Source organism: Lithobates pipiens, unplaced genomic scaffold (assembly GCF_037356315.1).
Source record: "Lithobates pipiens isolate NorthernLeopardFrog02 unplaced genomic scaffold, aLitPip1_a1.2 Scaffold_30, whole genome shotgun sequence".
Taxonomy (NCBI): Eukaryota; Metazoa; Chordata; class Amphibia; order Anura; family Ranidae; genus Lithobates; species Lithobates pipiens.
Window position 1 is genome coordinate 40,792,692 of NW_027507791.1, and position 23,529 is coordinate 40,816,220.

At 44.5% G+C, this 23,529-nt stretch overlaps 1 protein-coding gene across 4 annotated transcripts in view; it reads left to right on the forward strand.

Moving 5' to 3' along the window:
- LOC143942692 (NACHT, LRR and PYD domains-containing protein 3-like) overlaps positions 1 to 23,529 on the forward strand; it is a 235,938-nt gene that overhangs the window by 55,101 nt on the left and 157,308 nt on the right. For all 4 annotated transcript variants that reach the window (XM_077464073.1, XM_077464070.1, XM_077464072.1 and 1 more), the window contains 2 exons: positions 2,701 to 2,865; positions 7,043 to 7,207. In XM_077464073.1, coding sequence (XP_077320199.1) covers positions 2,701 to 2,865; positions 7,043 to 7,207 — 330 coding nt within the window. The remainder of the gene's footprint in view (positions 1 to 2,700; positions 2,866 to 7,042; positions 7,208 to 23,529) is intronic.

Genomic DNA, 23,529 nt, shown 5'->3' on the forward strand with positions numbered 1-23,529 from the left:
CACCGTACTATATGCCCCTACCCTCCTCTTTGAAGAGGTTGAGCGGTGTCATATTTCTACTGGGGCTGCTTATGATATCCCTGTGCTGTGCTGACTTCCTCCTGGGGGTTCTTATTATGAAGGGATCACACTATCCCTGTGCTGTGCTGACTTCCTCCTGGGGGTTCTTATTATGAGGGGATCACACCATCCCTGTGCTGTGCTGACTTCCTCCTGGGGCTGCTTACGGTGCTGCTGTCAGTGCTGTATGTCACGGTGCTGCTGTCAGCGCTGTATGTCACGGTGCTGCTGTCAGCGCTGTATGTCACGGTGCTGCTGTCAGCGCTGTATGTCACGGTGCTGCTGTCAGCGCTGTATGTCACGGTGCTGCTGTCAGCGCTGTATGTCACGGTGCTGCTGTCAGCGCTGTATGTCACGGTGCTGCTGTCAGCGCTGTATGTCACGGTGCTGCTGTCAGCGCTGTATGTCACGGTGCTGCTGTCAGCGCTGTATGTCACGGTGCTGCTGTCAGCGCTGTATGTCACGGTGCTGCTGTCAGCGCTGTATGTCACGGTGCTGCTGTCAGCGCTGTATGTCACGGTGCTGCTGTCAGTGCTCTGTATTACGGTGCTGCTGTCAGATGCCTCTATCACGGTGCATGTGTCATTCCGGTATGTCACGCTGCTGGTGATCATCTCCTGCACCCTCTTCTTTGCCTACCCTGGTCCCTGACCTTCCCTCTCCTCCATTGCCTTCATTAGCTCCATAGTCCTGAATTGTTAGAACAATTTCCCAAATAAAATAAAAATGCTTGTAGTTATCGATCCCAAATTCACCTCATACATGTATTATGTCATTGTCCAGATGGTGGGACTACGTTTTACCCCCTAATAATTACCACGTGGCCGCAAATTCGACATGAAGGTTTGCAAAGTTCGCCTCCCATTGAAGTCAATGGGGCCCGCGGCGAACGTTCTGTTTCGCGAACGTTTGGGTCCGTTCGCATTTCGCGTTCGCGAAACGTCCCGTCGGAAGTTCGTCCATCACTACTGAGGACTGACCACATCCACCTTTGCATGTGGACACAGACTCTACTGGCCCCCTCATAGTGGCATTGGAACATCTGCCTTGTTGGCCAGACATGATGGGAGCTTAATTCCCAAATTTTATAGATACTAAGAAATGTGTAATTGGATGCACTTTATTCAATGAAAAGTGAAGTGTGAATGAAAAGTGGTGTTTGGTGGATGCTGACAGAAATTTAAAAATTATTTAGAAAAATAAAAACAATAAGAAAGGGGGGACACCAGTGTTGCAGTCAGAAAAACTGTGGCTGACAATTAAAAAAAAAGGGGCAGGCAGTGGACAAAAAACAAAAACAAAAAAAAAACACGCAGTAACCAGAAAAAAGGATATACAGCTCTAAAAACACTAACACACTATACTGACACACTAATCTTATACAATATACTTACACTAAACGTTTACTCTACACTCAGAATCATGATACCGTATTTATCGGCGTATAACACGCACCCCAAGTTTAGGAGGGAATTTTAAGGAAAAAAACTTTTAGGAGGGAAGTTTAAGGAAAAAAAACTTACATTTAAATGCCCATCAATGCAGCCTTATCAGTGTCCATCTGAAGCCTTGTCAGTGTCATTTACAGCTTTGTCATGAAGCTTGTCCATCATTGCAGCCAGCCTATTATTGCAGCTTGTCCATCATTGCAGCCTTGTCCATCGTTGTCCTCTTGTCAGTGTAATTTTCAGCCTTCTCTGTTTTATGTTCATTTTTTATTTTTAAAAATGGCGCAGCAGAGATGTCCTGTGTATCTCGGCAGGGCTCGGTAGTTCTTGGCCGCCTTCGGCCATTCTCGACGGCTTTTGGCCACCTTCGGCCCTTCTCGTCAGCTTTCGGCTGCTCTTGGCCATTCTCGGTGGTTTTCGGCTGCCGAGAAGGGCCCAAGGTGGCCGAAAGCCACAGAGAAGGGCCAAAAGCCGCTGAGAGCTGCAGAGAAGGGCTGAAGGCGGCTGAAAGCCACCCAGAGGCTCCAAAATATGGAGGATTGGCGTATAACACGCACCCGTGATTTTCCCCTGATTTTAAGCGGAAAAAAGTGCTTGTTATACGCCGATAAATAGGGTAAGTGAACACACTAACTATTTAGTAGCATACTAAGCTCTGCTCTATCTCCACTCCAACACGCTACAAGAGATTTCTATGGGAAGTTACATTTTATAGTGTGGGGTGGGACTATGAGCACTGAGCTGTGATTGGAGAAAGCAATCATCACTTTGTCCAATCAGGGCTCAGACAGTGCTACTTGGTAAAGCCTTGCATCTGACAAGTGGTCAGCATCAAGGCTTCATCCAATTAGGGCCCTAGAATGCACTAGGAAGTGTGCAGTGCATAGTAGGCATGTTTGGCAGGCGAACATCCCACTGAGCTACCGTCAAATATGAGTGTCCGCCAAACGGGCGAATTTCTGGACCGAATTTTTTCTCATCTCTATACTTTATTATAACAACTTTTGCCCATCTCTATACTTTATTATAACATCTTTCTTTTAGAATTCTATTTGCTGGAGTTTTATAGCGAGATCTAATATAAATGATCCAAATAAAGAGAAATGAGTTCCATTCACGTATAGAATAGTTACATTCATTCTTGGGGGAGAAATCCACTTTCTTCTGGTAAAATTCTTCTCTTCTTCTACAGATTGGATAATAATCATCTGACAGACAGTTCCTGCCCCCACCTGGTATCTGGAATAAGAAATAACCAGACACTGAGGACACTGAACCTGTCTGGGAACAATCTGGAGGGTCCTCATTTCAGGGATCTGATGGAAGCTCTGACAACAACCCGGATAGAGCAATTAGAGTGAGTATAACAGGACTGACTGAGACAATAACATTTTGTGACAGCTTAACATTCAGTTTTTTAAATCTTAGAATCTTATCTACCTCTGTTATCATCTATAAATTAGACTTTTTCTAAAGCTGGCCATGAATGGATCAAATCTCAACCAGTTCAGCAGGGAACAGCCGAGATTTGATCCATCTATGTGTAGGCTTATTGTACTGAAGTTGATTCAATTGAATTCACTACAACCAGCCTTTCAGAATTTTTGCATGCAATCCCTGGTGGTGGTCTATAGCAGTTAGCATTGATCATTGTGTTCTGCTAGCCTGATAGGCCCCTTGTTAGCAGAACATAATAGCACTGCAGTAGTCATTTCCCCATCAATTCTGATTGTGTTGATGGGGAAATTGAGCAATTTTCATTCCTTCCACTGCAATAATAATATTTTATAATATGTGGCTTGCTTAACCATTTCTCACCCATGCTATAGCCATAAGATGACTACAGCATTAGCTTACTTTGCCGGTAGGCTTTCCATGGGCGTCCTTCTGTGATCGTGTTACCCATGTGCCCCCTTCAGCATGTAAGGGTCTCGCTCTGTGATTGCTGTGTCCTTCGGACACAGCTGATCACAGATCAGTGTTATCACAGAACCCTTGACAGCTGAAAAAATTGTAAACACAATTTGGTTATCGGCATTCCTTTCCTCATGCTGACAGCTATAGGTGAGGAGAAGAGAGCAGATAACCAGCTTATGTCAAAGGGACATCTACACTGATAATAAGGGCACTAATTATCAGTGTGCTGATGATCAGTGAAGCTTCAGCAGTGCCCACCAATGCTGCCTATCAATGCACATCAGTGCTGCCAATCAGTGCTTATCAGTGCTGGCAAACAGTGTCCATTAGTGCTTCCAACCAGTGCCTATCAATGCTCATCAGTGCTTTCTCTTCAGTGTCACCTATTTGTACCCATCAGTGCCTCCTACCAGTGCTCATCTATGCCTCTTACCAGTGCCACCTATGGGTACCCATCTGTACCACCTATCAGTTCAGCCTAGCAGTGCCCATCAGTGGCAACTATCAGAGACCACCAGTGCTGTCTCATCAGTGCCCTTCAGTGCAGGCTATCATTGCTAATCAGTGCCGCCTCATCAGTGCAGACTATCAATGCCCATGAGTGCAGTCTCATCAGCGCATCAATGAAGAAGAAAAATTACCTGTTTGGAAAATTTTAAACAAAGTATATTTTAAACAAACTATACTTTTTTTCAAAATTTTGAACAAAGTATATTTTAAACAAACTATACTTTTTTTCAAAATGTTCCATTTTTTTTTGTTTGTTTAACAAAAAATTCAAAACCCAGTGGTGAATAAATACCACCAAAAGAAAGCTCTATTTGTGTGAAAAAAATTATAAAAATCTCATATGGATACAGTGTAGCATGCCCGTGCAATTGTCATTTAAAGTGTGACAGCGCTGAAAGCTGCAAATTGGCCTGGGTGGGGGTAAAAGTGCCCAGTAGGCAAGTGGTTAAAGCTGAGCACACACAGTACAGTCTGATTTCATAATTTTCTTTATCTCTCCTACCAACTAAGAAGTGCAAAAGCTTGCCTAATTGGATACAAACTGACTGCATACATTGGGTAGGTACTATGATTTAAAGTTGTATAAAGAGCACAATATCCGATTGTAACATGCATGGTGACCCTATAAGCTTTAAAATGTAAACATTACATTTATTTTGGTATCTATATAAATAGATAGGATTATAGATTTTCATACATGGGAAAATCTGATCTTACTGCAATGAGTGATCAGAGCCTCATACATTTTTTTTCATCTGGCGTGACCATACGGTATTCAGTGCTGGAAGATCTCCCCACTACTAGTTCTATTACTTCCTAGGAGTATAGAGCTCTTATCAGCAGAGATAAACAGAATATCAGATGTAGCAAGTTCCCAGGCCTCTTTTGGTCTAATGAGGACCTCCAGGGTCAGGGATAGCTGACATCCTTCTGTATGTAATGGGTTGTGAGGCATGGTGGGTGCAGAGCAGTTATAATTATTGGGTGCCTCTTAACAATATTTTTGGGGGCGAGAGGGTTAGGGCCAGGACACCCTCTTGCAAAATTAGTTGGCAGACTCCGAGACTTTTATAGGAGGACAGCCATGCAGGGAAAGGCATCCAGCAAGATGCCACATCTGCATGTGCAGGAATGTTGTTTCCTAACAGTATTTAACAGTTCATAACACAAACGTAACAGTTCCTTTCTCTTTCACTACAATCACTCCTTGTAGTTCTTAAGCCCACTGAGCTCCCGGTCTTTCACTAGACCCACTGATTCCCTGCTACTGAATCCCTTGAGCTCCTCCAATCTTCACAGTGGTATTTTGCTCAAGGTTCATGCCCGCTTCTGCTGGGTCCCTAGCTTGGCACACAAGGTACCTCTCAAGCTTCACCCCTGCTGGCCTGCTCAGTCTCTAGCTTGACACACAAGGCTGCTCTGCAAGCGTCACCTCCGCTGGCTGGGTCCCTGCCTTGATCCCCTCTGAAGTTTGCTGATTCTTCACCATGCCCGTTTGGTGAGAATGCTGCTCTGGTACTTGCTTCAGTTACTTATTCTGGTCCCTGGTAATAAGGAAGACAGTGTCTTACTGGCAACAGCTTCCCCTCTACCTTTGACCTTGACAGGTTCTCCAGCCAACAAAACTGTCACTTCTGATTGGACTGCAAGCCTACTCTCCTGCTTCTGGATATGCCCTCAGACATCCTAGCAGCCAGATGTGCCCGGGATAGGCCCAATCTTTGGCCTAGCAGCCTGGGCAGTACAGCACACGTCCACCCAGACAGCCATCCAGGTGGCACAGAACACCAATCACCTGACTACACCCAAATATATAGGTTCCCCCAGCAGGCCAAGGGGTTTAGGAGATACCCCATATACTTATAATCTGACCTAGTTACTAAGTTACTAAGGTTGAATAAAGACACCAGTCCATCCAGTTCAACCTGGATGAGTGAGTGTCTACAATTGTCCCTATCCCTGTACATTGCACACACACATTGGTCCCCACCCTCAAGGAGCCACAATCCAAGGTCCCCCATTCATATACTAGGGCCAATTTTGGACAGAAGCCAATTAACCTACCTGCGTGTCTTTGGAGTGTGGGAGGAAACCAGAGTACCCAGAGGAAACCCACACAGGCACAGGGAGAACATGCAAACTCCATGCAGGTAGTGTCGTGGTTGGGATTTGAACCAGCAACCCTATTTTTACTGCTAGGTGAGAGTGCTAACCACTACACCACTGTGCCGCCCAGACTTAGTGTGAAATCAATTGATCCCTAACAATAGACCAAGGTAACTACACCTGGCAGGTAAATTTAGGAGCAACCCTGCCTAAAGATCAGGGAGCTACACAGATAAAAATCATCCCATCCAATCACTAGCTGTCTGATACCATTCATGCTCCACACACAAGGATATTATAGCACAATACGAGTCATGTCAGTGGTATTCTGTGCTCATCCTGTGTATGGAGATATTACCATCTCTACACATGGAGGACAATATTACTACTCCATTATAATTTTTTATAAAACATTATATTTATTTTGGTATCTATATAAGCAGATGACATAGATATTCATACACTGTATATGGGAATCTGGTCTTAATGCAATGAGTGTTTAGAGCCTCATGCAATGTTTTGTCATACTATTCTATTCATCTACTATTCAGTGCTTGAAGACTTCCCCATTACTGAACATTTATTTTTTAGTGCCATTACTTCCTATGAGTACAGAGTACTCTTATAAGCAAGGATAAATAGAATTTTAGATAAAAAATCATCCCGTCCTATCACTAGCAATGCTGATTCCAGCCTCTGCTGATACCATTCATGCTCCATACACAAAGGAATTATAGCACAATACGAGTCATGTCAGTGGTATTCTGTGCTCATCCTGTGTATGGAGAAATCACTGTCTCTACACGTGGAGGACAATATTGGGGGGGTCAACTCCATTATAATTTTTTTTTTATAAAATTACATTTCCTGGAGTTTTATAAAGTGATCTAATATAAATGATTCCAATAAAGAGAAATGAGTTCCATTCATGTAGAGAATAGTCACATTCATTCCTGGGGGAGATCATTTTCTTCGGGTAACATTCTTCTCTTCTTCTACAGTTTGTCCTATAATCACCTGACAGACAGTTCCTGCCCCCACCTGGCATCTGCAATAAGAAATAACCGGACACTGAGGACACTAAACCTGTCTAAGAACAATCTGAAGGGTCCTCATTTCAGGGATCTGATGGCAGCTCTGACAACAAGCCGGATAGAGGAATTACAGTGAGTATAACAGGACTGACTGAGATAATACTATTCTGACACAAAAATATATAAATAAATCCTCCATGCTATCCCTTTAGCTAAATATGAGACAAACCTGCTTAAAATTAAGTAATATTGGAGGCATCAGTCTTCATCTAACCATCTGTGCAAATGCAATAAAAATATATTGCCTTCAAGGGTGTAGCACTCTCCTTTAGTGCATAAATTCATCAATAAGTAAAATGCATCAGTGGTCATATAATTAATAATAAAATATAATTTAAACACATCTGTGTAAAAACTATAATATATATTTGTGTAGTGTATGTGTGTGTGTATATATATGTATGTATAAATATATATAAATATATATATAAATCTGTGAATCGTTTAATACCATACACCAATCTTTGTCAATCTTTGTTCACCATGGTGCTCTTCACCCCTCCTAAGGGTGTCTCCTCACCTGCTTGGATGCACCCCACTACCTAAAGGAGGTCAATATGCACTTTTGCAGTATAAGAGTGGCACTGCTTTTATTGACAAATCAAATCCAGTCCACAGTTCTCAATGTAGTGGTTTTAGTAGTGCAGTTGTCCACAGAGTAGAGCATTGGTCCAGGCAACAGGCAGGGATGTGGTTAGCAACAGAAATTGTCCAGGCAGCAGGCAGGAATACTGTCTATAGTCAGTACAGGCAGCAGGCAGAGATATTGTCAGCACAGCCAAAGAAAAGCATTGGTCCAGGCAGTAGGCAGTGATGTGGTCAGCAACAACCAAATGAATTGTCCAGACAGTGGGCAAGACACGGTTAGCACAGCCAAAGTATTGGTCCTAGCAGTAGGCAGGAACATGGTCCATAAGTGGGCAGTACAGGTAGCAGGCAGAGGCATGGATGATTAACAGGCCAGTGTCAGATGGCAGCAGGCAGAAACATCAGGCTAAGGGGCTCGGTCAGGTAAGACCTGGGCACAGGGGTAGAGGTTTCTTCCCCCCCAAATCTCTTCAATCTCGTCAGCGTGAGGAGAAAAAATAGCCGATTACCGGCTCTGTTTTGTCACATGATCAGCTGTCATTGGCTGACAGCTGATCGCGTGGTAAGGGGTCGGGATCGACCCCTTGCTCGGATCCGTGATCAGGCGAGTCTCATAGACTCGCCGATCACAGAGCACGCCGCGCGCGCCCCTGCCGGGAGTACGTCAATAGACGTAGTCCCGGCAAAGCAGGTCCGCGCTGTAGCTGTTATTCGGCTATAGCGCGGTTCTCTAGTGGTTAAAGACTATGGGACATGAACATGAAAAATCAAAATTCCTCATTTTAAAGGCTCTTATGCTTATAAATTATTGCCATAAAAAGTGTATGGGGACCCAAGTACTGCCCTGGGGACATGTATCAATGCAATTTTTTTTGCACCAGGACAGTGGAATTATCCACAAAATTACCCTATTTTGGAAAGAAAACACCCCAATGTATATTCTATGAGGCATGGGCTTCTGTGATGTAATTCCAAGTATGCATAGGCTGTGTCTGAGAAATAACTTTTTATTATGACAATTTTGTTTTAAAAAATAAATAAAAATTTCCCAAGAATTCCCAAAAATCACAACTTCAAAAATTCACCATGCCTCTTACTAAATACCTTGAACTGTCTACTTTTCAAAAAGGTATCATTTGTTGAGTATTTGCGCTGACACTTCAGGGCCTCTAGGAATGAGATGGGCAGCCCATGCCTCATAGAGATGGGCTGCAGATAGGTACTCGGATACTCTTATGAGCTGGAGACTGGTACTCTGATGGGCTGCAGGAGGGAGGGAGTGTTTCTAGCTGGTGTCATTTTGCAATGTGTCGGTGGGGAAGTGGTCAAAATCCATACCAGACCCAGAGAGTCCCTCCATGGCATTTTTTTTCCCCAATTTTTTTTTTAATTTACATTCTTTTTTTTTCAATTTATCTCTCAGCAGGGAAGCCTTAACAACCTATTTACTGTGCATTTGGCAGGTGAACATCCCCCTAAGTGCCCAGAAACTTTGGGTGTTAGGCGAGTACCTGAATGGGAGATGTTCAGGCCAAACTTATGCTCAGCCCAAACTAGGGATGAGCTTCGTGTTCGAGTCGAACGCATGTTCGACTCGAACATCGGTCGTTCGTGCGTTCGCCGAATTCCGAACGTTTGGGCCGTCCGCGGCAAAATTCGTGTGGCCCACAATGCACTGCGATGGCGCAATGCATTGCTGTCTCACGATTGGCCAAGCATGCACTGTGACCCCGCATGCTTGGCCAATCGCAGCGCCAGCAGCGAGGAGAGCAATGGTTGGACACAGGCATCCTGCCTGTGGCCAATCATAGCTCAGCCTGTGTAGTGCACGCCCCACACTATATAAAGCCGCCTTTCAGGCGGCCTCGTGTAGTGTTTGTTAGCATCTGAAGCAGTGGGTGTTCTGTGTACCTTCAACACAGTTACACACCAATCGTTTTTGGCTGATTTACTATTTTGCTCTTGTGTAGTGGTTACTGTCTGTGCCCTGACCGCAGTATACACCACTATATTCACCTCACCTATATAGCTAGTGATCTAGCTTTAATAATAGAGCTTGCAGTCAGTAGTGTTAGTGCGTGCTGTGTGCGTGCTCTGTACCCAGTACATACCGCTATTATCCACCTACATAGCTGTTCTCTATTTGGGCCCGATTGTCATCTGCGGGAGTTATTGGAAGTTGTGTGTGCCTCCAGCACAGCACAGTATACATCTGTATATACCCCTTTAACTCTGCTGTTTTCTGGTTATTGTCTGCGTGCCCTGACCGCAGTATACACCGTGATATTCACCTCACCTATATAGCTAGTGGTCCATCTTTAACAATAGAGCTTGCAGTCAGTAGTGTCACTCAGGAGATTGTGCGTGCTCTGTACCCAGTACATACCGCTATTATCCACCTACATAGCTGTTCTCTATTTGGGCCCGATTGTCATCTGCAGGAGTTATTGGAAGTTGTGTGTGCCTCCAGCACAGCACAGTATACATCTGTATATACCCCTTTAACTCTGCTGTTTTCTGGTTATTGTCTGCGTGCCCTGACCGCAGTATACACCGTGATATTCACCTCACCTATATAGCTAGTGGTCCATCTTTAACAATAGAGCTTGCAGTCAGTAGTGTCACTCAGGAGATAGTGCGTGCTCTGTACCCAGTACATACCGCTATTATCCACCTACATAGCTGTTCTCTATTTGGGCCCGATTGTCATCTGCGGGAGTTATTGGAAGTTGTGTGTGCCTCCAGCACAGCACAGTATACATCTGTATATACCCCTTTAACTCTGCTGTTCTATAAAAAAGGCATCTGCAGGAGTTAGTGGGTGTTGTGTGCCTCCAGCACAATATAAACTACCCAACCACTGTTTTACCCAACTCCCTTCAGGCCATTACCATGTCTGGAAGGCCAGCAAGGAGAGGCAGACAGGCGCGAGCCGATAAAAGAGGGCAAGCAGGCTCTGTGTCTAGAGACAACAGTGCTGGTCGTGGACGCGGTGCATTGTCATCAGCACGTGGCCATGGGACATGCTTGTCCTTCTTTTCTGCAGCTGGACATGTTGAACCGCAACATGCCAACGACTAGGTAGAGTGGATGACCAAGCCCTCTTCATCCTCCTCATCCTCTCTCACCCAGTCTCAGGGTAGTAGAAAAGCAGCTGCCAACACATCGTCGTCCCTCCTCTCAATGTCATCATCAGTGACTCCTTCCCTAGACCCACCACGTCCTCCTGAGGAGTCTCCTGAACTCTTTGAGCACAGTGTTGGGTACATGCTCCAGGAGGATGCCCAGTGTTTGGTGGGCTCTGATGATGACACTCAGCTAGAGGAAGGCAGTAGCGTGAGCGCAGAGAGAGAGGATGCTCAAGAAGCACAGCAATCTGGCAGTCATGTTCCACAAGCTGCAGCATACTGCCAGGTTTGCTACAGCGATGAAGAGGGAGGGGATGATGAGGGCACTGACTCCACGTGGGTGCCTGGAAGGAGGGAGGAGGAGGAGGAGGAGGCACATGTCCAACGAGGCAGGATGCCCTCCGGGGGCCAGCTTAGGGGCAGCACACCGACGGAATCACACAGCAGAGCTCCGCCTGCGCAGAGCGCTTCCTCTGCGCGTTATTCTAAAAGTTCTTTGGTGTGGGCCTTTTTTGAGACGAGTGCATCAGATCGCACCGCTGCTATTTGAAACATATGTCTCAAGCGTATCTAACGTGGCCAAAACATCAGCCGCTTGGGCACCACATGCTTGACCAGACATATGTTGACCTGCCATGCAGCTCGTTGGCAAGCGTACCTCAAAGACCCACACCAAAGAACAAAGCGGACCTCTCCTTGCTCCTCATCAGCTGGCATCTCTAACCCCACTAGACCTTCAGTCCTCTCTGAAACCTGCTCTGAGAGGAATGAAGGTGTAGAATTAGGTGTGTCACAGCCAAGTGCTTCCGGGAACTCTGCTAGTGGTACATCCACATCCGATTATAGCAGGCAAATGTCCCTGCCCCAGCTGCTGGACCGGCGGAAGAAGTTTACTCCCAGCCATCCACATGCCCAGCGGTTGAATGCTAGCTTGGCTAAATTGCTAGCACTTCAACTGCTGCCTTTTCAGTTGGTAGACTCGGCCCCCTTCCGTGAGTTTGTACAATGTGCGGTTCCTCAGTGGCAGGTCCCCAAACGCCACTTTTTCTCACGGAAGGCGATTCCGGCTCTCTACCGGCATGTGGAAGGCAATGTCCTTGCCTCGCTGGACAGGGCGGTCAGCGGTAAGGTGCATATTACCGCTGACTCATGGTCCAGCAGGCATGGACAGGGACGTTACCTGTCTTTCACGGCCCATTGGGTCACCCTTCTGGCTGCTGGGAAGGATGCAGGACAAGGTGCAGTAGTGTTGGAGGTTGTTCCGCCACCACGCCTCCAAACTGCTACTATTGGTTGTGACACACCTCTCTCCTCCACCCCCTCCTCTTCTTCTTCCTCCATGGCCTCTTCCAGTGCTCTGTCCTCAGAACCAGCGTAGGCGTTGCAGGGGCTACGCAAGTACGCAGGCAAAACGATGCCATGCCGTGCTTGCGCTGGTTTGTTTGGGGGACAGGAGCCACACTGGGGCGGATGTTTTGTCAGCTCTGCAGGGGCAGGCCGAGAGGTGGTTGACACCACGCCAGCTTAAGCCAGGAATGGTGGTTTGCGACAATGGCACCAACCTCCTCTCCGCCCTCCGACAGGGACAACTGACCCATGTGCCCTGTGTAGCTCACGTCCTTAACCTGGTGGTGCAGCGGTTCTTGGGCAGGTACCCCGGCTTACAGGATGTCCTGAAACAGGCCAGGAGAGTCTGTGTGCATTTCCGCCGATCATTTAATGCCTGTGCTCGGCTGGCTGAGCTCCAAAAGCAGTTGAACCTGCCCAAGAACCGCCTTATATGTGACATGCCCACCAGATGGAACTCAACATTGGCCATGCTGCAGCGGCTGCACACGCAGCAGAGGGCCATCAATGAGTACCTGTGTGACTACGGCACCAGGACAGGGTCAGGGGAGCTTGGTTTTTTCTCACCACGCCAGTGGGGCATGATCAGGGATGCATGCACTGTCCTGTCACCGTTTGAGGAGGCCACAAGGATGGTGAACAGTGACAGTGCATGCATCAGTGACACTGTACCTCTTGTCCACCTCTTGGAGCATACGCTGCGTGGAATAATGGACAGGGCACTTGAGGCAGAACAGAGGCAGGAAGAGGAGGACTTCCTTGCCTCTCAAGGCCCCCTTTATCCAGACAGTGTTCCTGCTGTGCCACCCATCACACAGGAAGAGGGTGAGGAGGAGGAAGAGGAGGAGGAGGATGATTGTGTCAGCATGGAGGTGGAGGCTGGCACTCAGCATCAGCATCAGCAGCAGCAGTCTTATAGGGATGATTTACAGTCCCAAGAAACACGTGGACTTGTACGTGGCTGGGAGGAGGTAGCTGCGGATCATGTTGTCCTTAGTGACCCAGAGGACTCCGGACCGAATGCCTCAGCTAGCCTACGCTGCATGGCCTCCCTGATCCTGCAAAGCCTGCGGAAGGATCCTCGTATTCTTCGGATCAAGGAGAGGGACCATTACTGGCTGGCCACTCTCCTTGATCCACGGTACAAGGGTAAGGTTGCCGACCTTATCTTGCCATCGCAGAGGGAGCAGAGGATGAGACATCTCCGGGAGGCCTTGCAGAAAGCTCTGTGCAACGCGTTCCCAGAGACTGGGAGGTCACAAACTCCTGGTCCTGGACAACGTGTTGCTGAGGCATCAGTCAGAAGGAGCGGTGGAGAAGGTGGCCGTCTGACTGATGCTTTCAGACAATTTTTTAGTCCGCAGCCCCAAGGTATGATTGGTTCCAGCACCCATCGCCAGTGTCTAATTTACATGGTGCAGGAATACCTAGGGGCAAGGTCAGACTTGGACACCTTTCCCACTGAAAATCCTCTGGCTTACTGGGTCTTGAGGATGGATCACTGGCCAGAGCTTGCACAGTATGCAATTGAGCTACTGGCCTGTCCTGCATCCAGCGTTCTTTCGGAACGCACCTTCAGTGCTGCTGGTGGCTTCGTTACCGATCACAGGGTGCGCCTGTCCACCGAATCAGTTGATCGACTGACCTTCATCAAGATGAATCAGTCTTGGATCACCCACAGCTACCAAGCACCTGAAGCTGATGTAACCGAATAATTTTTTTTGAAATACCACATCCCTTCAAGACTGCCTATGCTGATGCTGAGTGACTGTCCTGTTATGTTGATTGTCTATCCTTTTCCTCCTCCGCTGATATGTTGGAAGAACATTTTTGGTTCTGGGTGATGCCAGCAGCCCAATTTTTCTGCCCCTGTTTAACAGGGGCGTTTAAGTACAATTTTTGATGCAATGCTTTGCAGCAGGGCTAATTCCTGCAATAAAACTAGAGTGTATGGCAGAGGTTGCAGTGTGATGGCACCAGTGCCTAAGGCCCAATTTTTCTGCCCCTGTTTAACAGGAGCGTTTAAGTAAAATTTTTGATGCAATGCTTTGCAGCAGGGCTAATTCCTGCAATAAAACTAGAGTATATGGCAGAGGTTGCAGTGTGATGGCACCAGTGCCTAAGGCCCAATTTTTCTGCCCCTGTTTAACAGGGGCGTTTAAGTACAATTTTTGATGCAATGCTTTGCAGCAGGGCTAATTCCTGCAATAAAACTAGAGTGTATGGCAGAGGTTGCAGTGTGATGGCACCAGTGCCTAAGGCCCAATTTTTCTGCCCCTGTTTAACAGGGACATGTAATTACAATTCTTGATATAATATTTCACAGGAGGGCCCCTTCCTGTGCCCACCCAGAGTAACGGTGAGGACTTATAGTGTTGTGGCACCAGCACCACAACCACCAAAGGTCAATTTTTCTACCACTGTTCAACAATGGCATGTAATTACAATTCTTGATATAATCGTTCACAGCAGGGCGCTCCAGCGCCCACCAAGAGTCACTTTGAGGGCTTACAATGTTGTTGCAAAACCAACACCTTGTTCCGCCATTTCTGCAGAGCATATAGCCCCTACTTTCAAACATCCAATTTACAAACATCTCCTACTTGCAAACGGAAGGAGACAACAGCAAGTGAGATGAAAAAAGATGGACGACAAAACAAATTATACAGGGGTGATAACCCTTCCCTATGTTTTCCAAAAAGCTTAAAAATAGTTTTTTTGACTGGAGCTACACTTTAAAAATGTACCAGTTGAAAATTACAAACAGATTCAACTTAACACAACAAACCTTCACAGTCCCACAGTCCCTGTCTGCCTGTATACTGCTGTTCTGAGTATATAGGGCCTGGGGGCCACACGCATTTCCTTTTTTTTAATATGGGTACGGGGTTCCCCTTAATATGCGTACGAAACCCAAAGGGGCTGGTAATGGGCAGGGAGGGCTACCCATGCCATTTTTTTGAATGATTTTCAACCATATTGCAGGAACCAGATATAACATTAAAACCGCAAGCAGTTTTAAATGGTGTTATTTCCGTTTAATGTCATTTTGTGCAGGGACTGTTCTAAACACGGGAAACACGTGGCACTTCACAGGCATACTACAGACACCCCCCAGGCACCATATTTAAAGGAATATTTCACTTTTTTTTTTTCACTTTAATCGTCATTAAAATCAGTGCTCCCGCCAAAACGGTAGTTTTTAAAACTTTTTTTTGCAGTGACCCATCTCCCCTGAGGCAGGAGGCAGGTCGCCAAACCCTTTTTAGGACAGTATCTTGCATATTAGCCGTTAAAATTAGCACTTTCCAATTCGAACGTTCGAGTCCCATAGACTTCAATGGGGTTCTAACGTTCGTACCGAACGCTGGGGTCGTTCGCAAGTTCTGGTGCGAACCAAACCGGGGGGTGTTCGGCTCATCCCTAGCCCAAACAATTTGTCCATCCCTAGTGGTGCCTGAACACTGTAGACCCCTCACAGTTGCTCTTGCTGTGTGTATGGAACAGCAGTGTTGTCACCCTAGACTGGGAACCTAATTTGGGGTATAGAAATAAAATATATTGTACTACAAACAAGTTTTCAATCTACATCTCTATTACATGGGGTGCAAAGGAAATTAGTAGTTTACAGACAATGCTTGGAACGAAAATATTTTGTTATATCAGATTTTATTTAAAATTTTTGTTATGTGAACATCAAAACCATTAAAACCATAACAAAACAACCTCAGAGTTCACAGTAAAAAACAAAAAAAACACTGTTATAGTGATCAGTAAACCTCAAACATTGCCGATTTGACCTACTTTTAACAATACAACCATTTCTAAAAAGGCATGTAGCATAGCTTGGTACCAGACTCATATGGTCTAGACCAGTGTTTCTCGACTCCAGTCCTCAAGGCGCCCCAACAGGTCATGTTTTCAGGATTTCCCTCAGATGATACAGCTATGGTAATTACTAAGGCAGTGAAACTGATCAAATCACCTGTGCAAAATAATGAAAAGCCTGAAAGCATGACCTGTTGGGATGCCTTGAGGACTGGAGTTGAGAAACACTGGTCTAGACACAGTGACCAAATTGAGTCAAGCCTCTTAGCCCTTGTACACAGGGTCAGAGATTCCGACGGAATGTGTCCTATCGGAACCGTTTTGTCAGATATTCCGACTGTGTGTGGTCTGCATCGGACTGTTTCCGTCGGAGTATCCGACGGACCAAGTTTTCCAACTTGCCGGTAAAATTTTCCCACAAAATGCTCCGATCGGACATACTCCGATCATGTGTAGCCTACTCCGATGGACAAAGTGCCACACATGCTCATATCAAATTCCTAGACCAAAGCTATTGGCTACTAGCCTGAACGTAGTCCCATCCTAACGAAATAACGTCATCACGTTATGTACAATCGGATTTTCTGACAACTTAGTCCGACCGTGTGTATGCAACATCACTTCCGGACCTCTTCCAGAATTAATCCGTTGGAATTACTCCGACGGATTTGGTTGTCGGAATCTCCGACCGTGTGTACAAGGGCTTAGAAGAATTTTTAATGTTGCATACACACGATCGGACATTCCAACAACAAAAGTTGGTTGCAAATTCCGAACGTCAAGAACGCGGTGACGTACAGCACGTACGACGAGCCGAGAAAAATTAAGTTCAATGGCCAGCGCTGCTCTTCTGCTTGATTCCGAGCATGCGTGGCGCTTTGTGCGTCGGAATTGCCTACACGCGATCAGAATTTACACAAACGTATTTTGTTGTCGGAAAATTTGAGAACCAGATCTCAAAATTTGTGCGACAGAAATTTCCGGAGTAAACTGTCCGATGGAGCCTACACATGGCCAGAATTTCCGACAACAAGCTTCGATCGCACATTTGCCGTCGGAAAGTCCGACTGTGTTTACGCGGCATTAGAAAGAAAATATGTCTCATATAGGAAATTGAGATCAAGTATCCAGTCAGATATGGTCAGAGGATGCAGGGAAGTCCACTTAATGGCAATTTGTTTTCGAGCCACAAACAATGCACGTATGAGAGTAATCCACTTTGGTGGCTTAAACAGCGAAAAATCAACATAGCCCTGTAAACATGTTAGAGGATCCAATAGGAAATTGGCATATAAAATCCCATTGAGTGTGCCCACAACCTCTGCCCAATACCTCTGGAGTTTTAGTCAGCGCAATAATAGGTGTATCAGGGACCCCAAATTGCTGCATCTAGGACAAGTCAGATTGGTCGGACAAAAAGGAGTGCTCCTGAGGAAATAGGTCTAACCAGAATGGGTTCAGACGCCATGGAATGTTGACCCCCGGATGCACGGAGGCAAAAGTAAATATTAAAGGAGAATGATCTTGCACACCTATGTTTGGACCCATGCCTAATCTGCACCCCCCAAGTTAGGTCAAGTACAGACTGCACTTGATCAGATGTTTTTCCAGCCACGATCTGACAGCTCTGAACCTGGAAGTGCTCAGAGATTCTGAGTTTATTGCTTCTAGGGGAGATGTTTTTTTTCTTCCCTCCGCTCACCATCATGACAACACTGATTGATGTTCTGGTCTCCCAAAGAGCACAGGTAATCCCATTACACACATGGGGGGATATGGCAAGAGGGATATCTTCTGTAACGTATAGAAGTGATCAGATGACTGTAAAATAACTTCTGTTTAGGAGCCTGTGGCTGGCTGAGCAAAGAGTAAGGAAACTCATTAGGCTTGTTCAATTCGTTTCGTAACGAATCGAAATTCGGCCGAATTTTGCATCTTTCGGACATTCGAATGTCTGAATAAAAAAATAACAAATTACAAGGAATACGAAAGAAATATAAAGAATGAATTTGAATTAATTCGACATGATTCGGTAATTCTTTAAAGATCTAATGGAACAAAAGGTCAGCTCAAAGTAAATCTTATAGTCCAATCAGCTAATTAATTTTGTGCCAGAGGTTGGATTACTGGCAAAGTGCATTCCTGAGAATTGAGTTAGAAAGGTGTTGTATTGTATTTGAGCCGAGGAGAAGAGACATTGTCATTGTGTGTGTTAAAAGATTCAATAAACAAACGACTTTTCAAACTACAAATCATTATCACGAATGTCTATACATACATAAATAGCGAATTTCAACAAATACGAACGAATGAATTCGACACTCTACGAATAATAATGAATTATCCGAAAACGTATTAACTTAACATAACGAATATAACAGAACGAAATTATGTATTTTACGAATGACAACGAACCAAAACTAAACAAAATTTTCCGTTGTGCATAAGTCTAGAACTCAAAGCTGCATTATAAAAATATGCAAATGGTATTTTTTTTTTTTTGGTGCAATATACAACAAACAGTACTTATTATAAAGTTATTAAATTTTTATTGATACAAAAGTTTAAAAGCAACAGTAAAATAACGTTTTTACATGTGTTTTCGCAGTTTAATCCAATATACGCAACAAGTTTCGCAATAAAAATAGCTTCTTCAGGAGATAACTTTTGTGGATACTGCACGTGCAAAGAGAGATATAATTAATCAAATAGCAATGATTACTGACAAAATGATATATTTATACAAAAACAAAATTCTATATGCAAATAAATAGATTTTTTGATAAATGTATAATTTTGTCAGTAATCATTGCTATTTGATTAATTGTATTTTTCTTTGTAGTTTGCATGTGCAGTGTCCACAAAATGTATCTCCTGAAGAAGCTCTTGGTATAGTGAAACATGTTAAGTATATTGGATTAAGTTGCCGAAAAACAAAATATAATAATTTTATAATAACCATTGTTTTGTTGTATATTGCGCCTAAAAAAACAAAACAAAAACAATTTCTTCCATTTGCAAATTTTTATAATACAGCTATGAGTTCCCTTACTCTTTTACTCTTTGCTCAGCCAGCCACAATTGAATAATTTTATAATAACCACTGTTTGTTGTATATTGTGCCTAAAAAAAAAAAAAAATTCAGCAATTTGCATATTTTTACAATTTCTCAATTTGTTTCTCAATCTCTCCTAGAAGCAATTAACTCAGAATCTCTGAACACTTCCAGCTTCAGAGCTGTCAGATTGTGGCTGGAAAAACATCTGATCAAGTGTAGTCTGCATTGTCTGTGTGATGCAACTGACCCTCTAACACTCATCTCCTTTTATTTTTTTTTAAATCATTAGTATGCATTCGTTTGTTTACATCCCAATACTGCTATGTTGCTCAAGTTTCCCTTTAATGAATTAATTAATCCCCCAACCACCGTGACTGCAGCCTGCCTTATACAGTAAAACCTTGGTTTGAGAGTAACTTGGTTTGAGAGCGTTTTGCAAGACAAGCAACATTTTTAAAGACATTTTGACTTGATATACAAGCGATGTCTTGATATACAAGTAGCGTCATGTCCAGGGGCGGACTGACAACTCATGGAGCCTCCAGGCAATAGGAGATTATGGGGCCCCCAGGCAATCCGAGATTATAAGGCCACACAGTATACAATCACATAGTATACACAGACATGTTTCTATTGGCTGAGAAGGTACTGGAGAGGTGGGGCAATGTGGAACGAATTATCTTCATTGACTCGATTTGATACGCTCCACTGTATTCACTAAACATCTCTGTGTTCAGTGTCTGCTTTACGTTGTCTGACTCACCATAGCAGCAGGAAAGGCAGAGTCTGATTGGCTGCTGAAGGATTTACAGAAAGTTCTAAAGTCAGACATTTGTCAGGAGGTCCTTTATCAGCAGGCCTGTGAACAGGGCCATTTTTAAGGCAGGGCAAAAGGGGCAGCTGCCCTGGGCCCTGTCATTGTTGTGGGGCCCAAAGCAAACTATGCTGGTTTAAATTCCCTTGCCCCTTGAGGTTTTAGTCCTGTGCTGTGTCCCAGATGACTCACCTGGAGACCCTGTGTTTACATGTAAATCACTGGCATTCATATGTAAATAGAGGTGGCCGGCAGCATTGATATGTATATCATGCCCCCCTGAGATCATATCCACAGTAATCTCTAGCAGCCAATCAATAAGCAGAAATCATGTGCTGTAAACTCTAGCAACTAACCAGTGAGCTGTAATGTGTTCTGTAACCTCTAGCAACCAATCAGTGAGTGGTAATGATAGACTGAAATCTGCCTGATCTGATTCAGTAAACTGATTTTGAGTCTAGCTGCTATGTATTGTATATCTCAGAGCAGGTGGAGAGCGAAACCGCATGGGAAAGGGGCCCCCAAGAAAAGTTTTGCCCAGGGTCCAATCAATATTAAAGACGGCCCTGCCTGTGAATAATAATAATAATAGTAATAATATAAATAACAACAATAATCATACGTTTCCCTTACTATTGCACCTCAGAGAATAAAGGATATTCGATTGATCTGCTGAGATCTGATGACCATTTCTATCCTCTCTTCTAGCATCAGGAACAATCACTTGTCATATGAAGCTTATAGAGAACTGAAAAGTCTGGAATCCCACCAGCCAGGACTGAAGGTTTTCACATGGTGAGCCCCAGAGGAAGAATCTCTGCTACAGCTGTGAATGGAGACGGGACATTGTTCTGGATGACGAGGAGAATGAGATTTAGATATGACAAACCAAACCCAAGAGAACAATGGATCATCATAGATAAAATAATACAGACAGGACAGGATTGAGGGATTCTTTAATATTTTATTTTTATTTTTCAATACTTCTGAGCATGAGGGGGTGAATGGCACACTGCCGTCAAACATGATAATTTTCCCCATAAAGTGACTTGGGCTGTTCAGCTCATTGTCATCCCAGTATTTGTCTTACACAGCTGGATGTCCTCTCACTCATCCGCTATGACAGAAAATGTGGACTAGACACCCTGCATAGGTGGTTCTCGCCGGCTCAGTAGATCGCTTTGCAACCAGATGAGGAGGACAAAGACAAGTGTGTCTTGTCTACAGTGAAGCATGGTGGTGGGAGTGTCATGGTCTGGGTCTGCATGAGTGCTGCCGGCACTGGGGGGCTACACATCATTGAGGGGACCATGAATGCCAACATGTACTGTGACATACTGAAGCAGAGCATGATCCCCTCCCTTCAGAGACTGGACCGCAGGGCAGTATTCCAACATGATAACCACCCCAAACACACCTCCAACACCACCACTGCCTTGCTAAAGAAGCTGAGGGTAAAGGTGATGGACTGGCCAAGCATGTCTCCAGACCTAAACCCTGGAGGGGCATCTGTGGGGCATCCTCAAATAGAAGGTGGAGGAGCGCAAGGTCTCCAACATCCACCAGCTCCGTGATGTCATCATGGTGGAGTGGAAGAGGACTCCAGTGGTGACCTGTGAAGCTCTGGTGAACTCCATGCCCAAGAGGGTTAAAGTGGTTGTAAACCCTTACAAACCACTTTGACCTACAGGTAAGCCTAGATTAAGGCTTACCTGTAGGTCTAAGAAATATCTCCCAAACCTACACGGTTTATTAGGTATTTGCCAAAAGGCAGGCACCGCTGTCTACAGCGCATGCACTGAGCATGCCACTGTTAACGGCGATATGCCACGAGTGGCGGCTCCCGTGCGCATGCACGTCATCACGGTTCCGCCGAATGACAGCGCCGGAGCAGCGAGACCCACCGAGAAGATGGAGGCTCCTTACACAAGGGGACAGCGGTGACTTCGCTGGCTCCTGTGTAAGGTAAGTGACACATAATGGGCTACTATGCGATGCGATGTGATGCATAGTAGTCCATTATGCTTTACCTTTGCAGGGAATCAAAGAGGAAGTAAACCCTTTAAGAAAGGTCTGGATTCTTTCCTAAATGTACATAATATAACTGTGTGCTGCCATTTATAGGTAAAGTTGATCCAGGGAAAATCCGATTGCCTCTCCAGAATAAGGAAGGAATTTTTTCCCCTGCTGGAGCAAATTGGATCATGCTCTGCTGGATTTTTTTTTTCACCTTCCTCTGGAACAACTCTGGGTATATGGGATTGTATGATATTATTTATTTATATTTTTTAGTTATATTTTTATGCTTGAACTAGATGGACTTGTGTCTTTTTTCAACCTGACTAACTATGTAACTATGTAGATAATAATAATAAAAAGTTTTTATTGCTATTATTGTTATTTATTATTATTAATTTCTTATGTTCCATTCGTTTAGATACGGCATTCATTATTTTGGATAATTCCTAATTTCGGATAAATTTGTATATGTAATACCTATAATTTAGTCAGCACCTAAAAAATAGTTAGTATTAGTTATAGTTTTATAAGTTACTATTAGTTATTATTTCAGATTTTCGAATTTGCGGGTTTTCAAATTTAGAATTTAAAAAATTTACGATTTTCTGAATATTAAATTTACGAATATTCGGAAAAAGTTGTTAAACGGGTTAACCACTTCCCGGCCGGCGCACGACGATGTTCGTCGGTAGAATGGCAGGGGCAGGCAAATTGGAGTACGGGTATGTCCATTTGTAATTGCTGCCCTACCATTCTGTGCCGGTCGGGACCCCCCGTGAGTCCGGTCACAGGTCCCGTGGACTCGATTGCTGCGGGGATACCCGCGATTGTCTCACGGGGAGGCTGAACGGGGAGATGCTGTTTACATACGTTCTGCCTAGCAACAAGTGACACTGATCTATTTTCCCTGTGATTGGAGCAGAGATCAGTGTTCACTAACACAAAGCCCAGCTCCCCCACAGTTAGTAACATGCCCCTAGGACACACTTAACCCCTACACTGCCACCCCCTGATTAGTGCCAGTGTCATTTACACAGGAATAAGTGCACTTGTATAGCACTGATTGCTGTATAAAGGACAATGGTCCCAAAAATGTGTCAAAAATGTCCGATGTGTCTGCCATAATGTCGCAGTCACAATAAAAATCGCTGATCGCCGCCATTACTAGTAAAAAAAATAATTATTAATAAAAATGCCATAAAACTATCCCCTATTTTGTAAACGCTATAATTTTTGCTCAAACCAATCAATAATCGCTTATTGTGAATTTTTGTTATACCAAAAATATGTAGCAGAAAACGTTTTGGCTTAAACTGAGGAAAAAAAATTTTCTTTATATATTTTTTGGGGATATTTATCATAGCAAAAAGTAAAAAATAATAAGTTTTTTTTTTAAATTGTCGCTCTATTTTTGTTTATAGCGCAAAAAAAAAACTGCAGAGGTGATCAAATACCACCAAAAGAAAGCTCTATTTGTGGGGAAAAAATAAGGACGTCAATTTTGTTTGGGAGCCACGTCGCAGGACCGCGCAATTGTCAGTTAAAGCGGCGCAGTGCCGAATCGCAAAAAGTGGTCTGGTGTTAAGCCAGCAAAATGGTCCGGGGCTGAAGT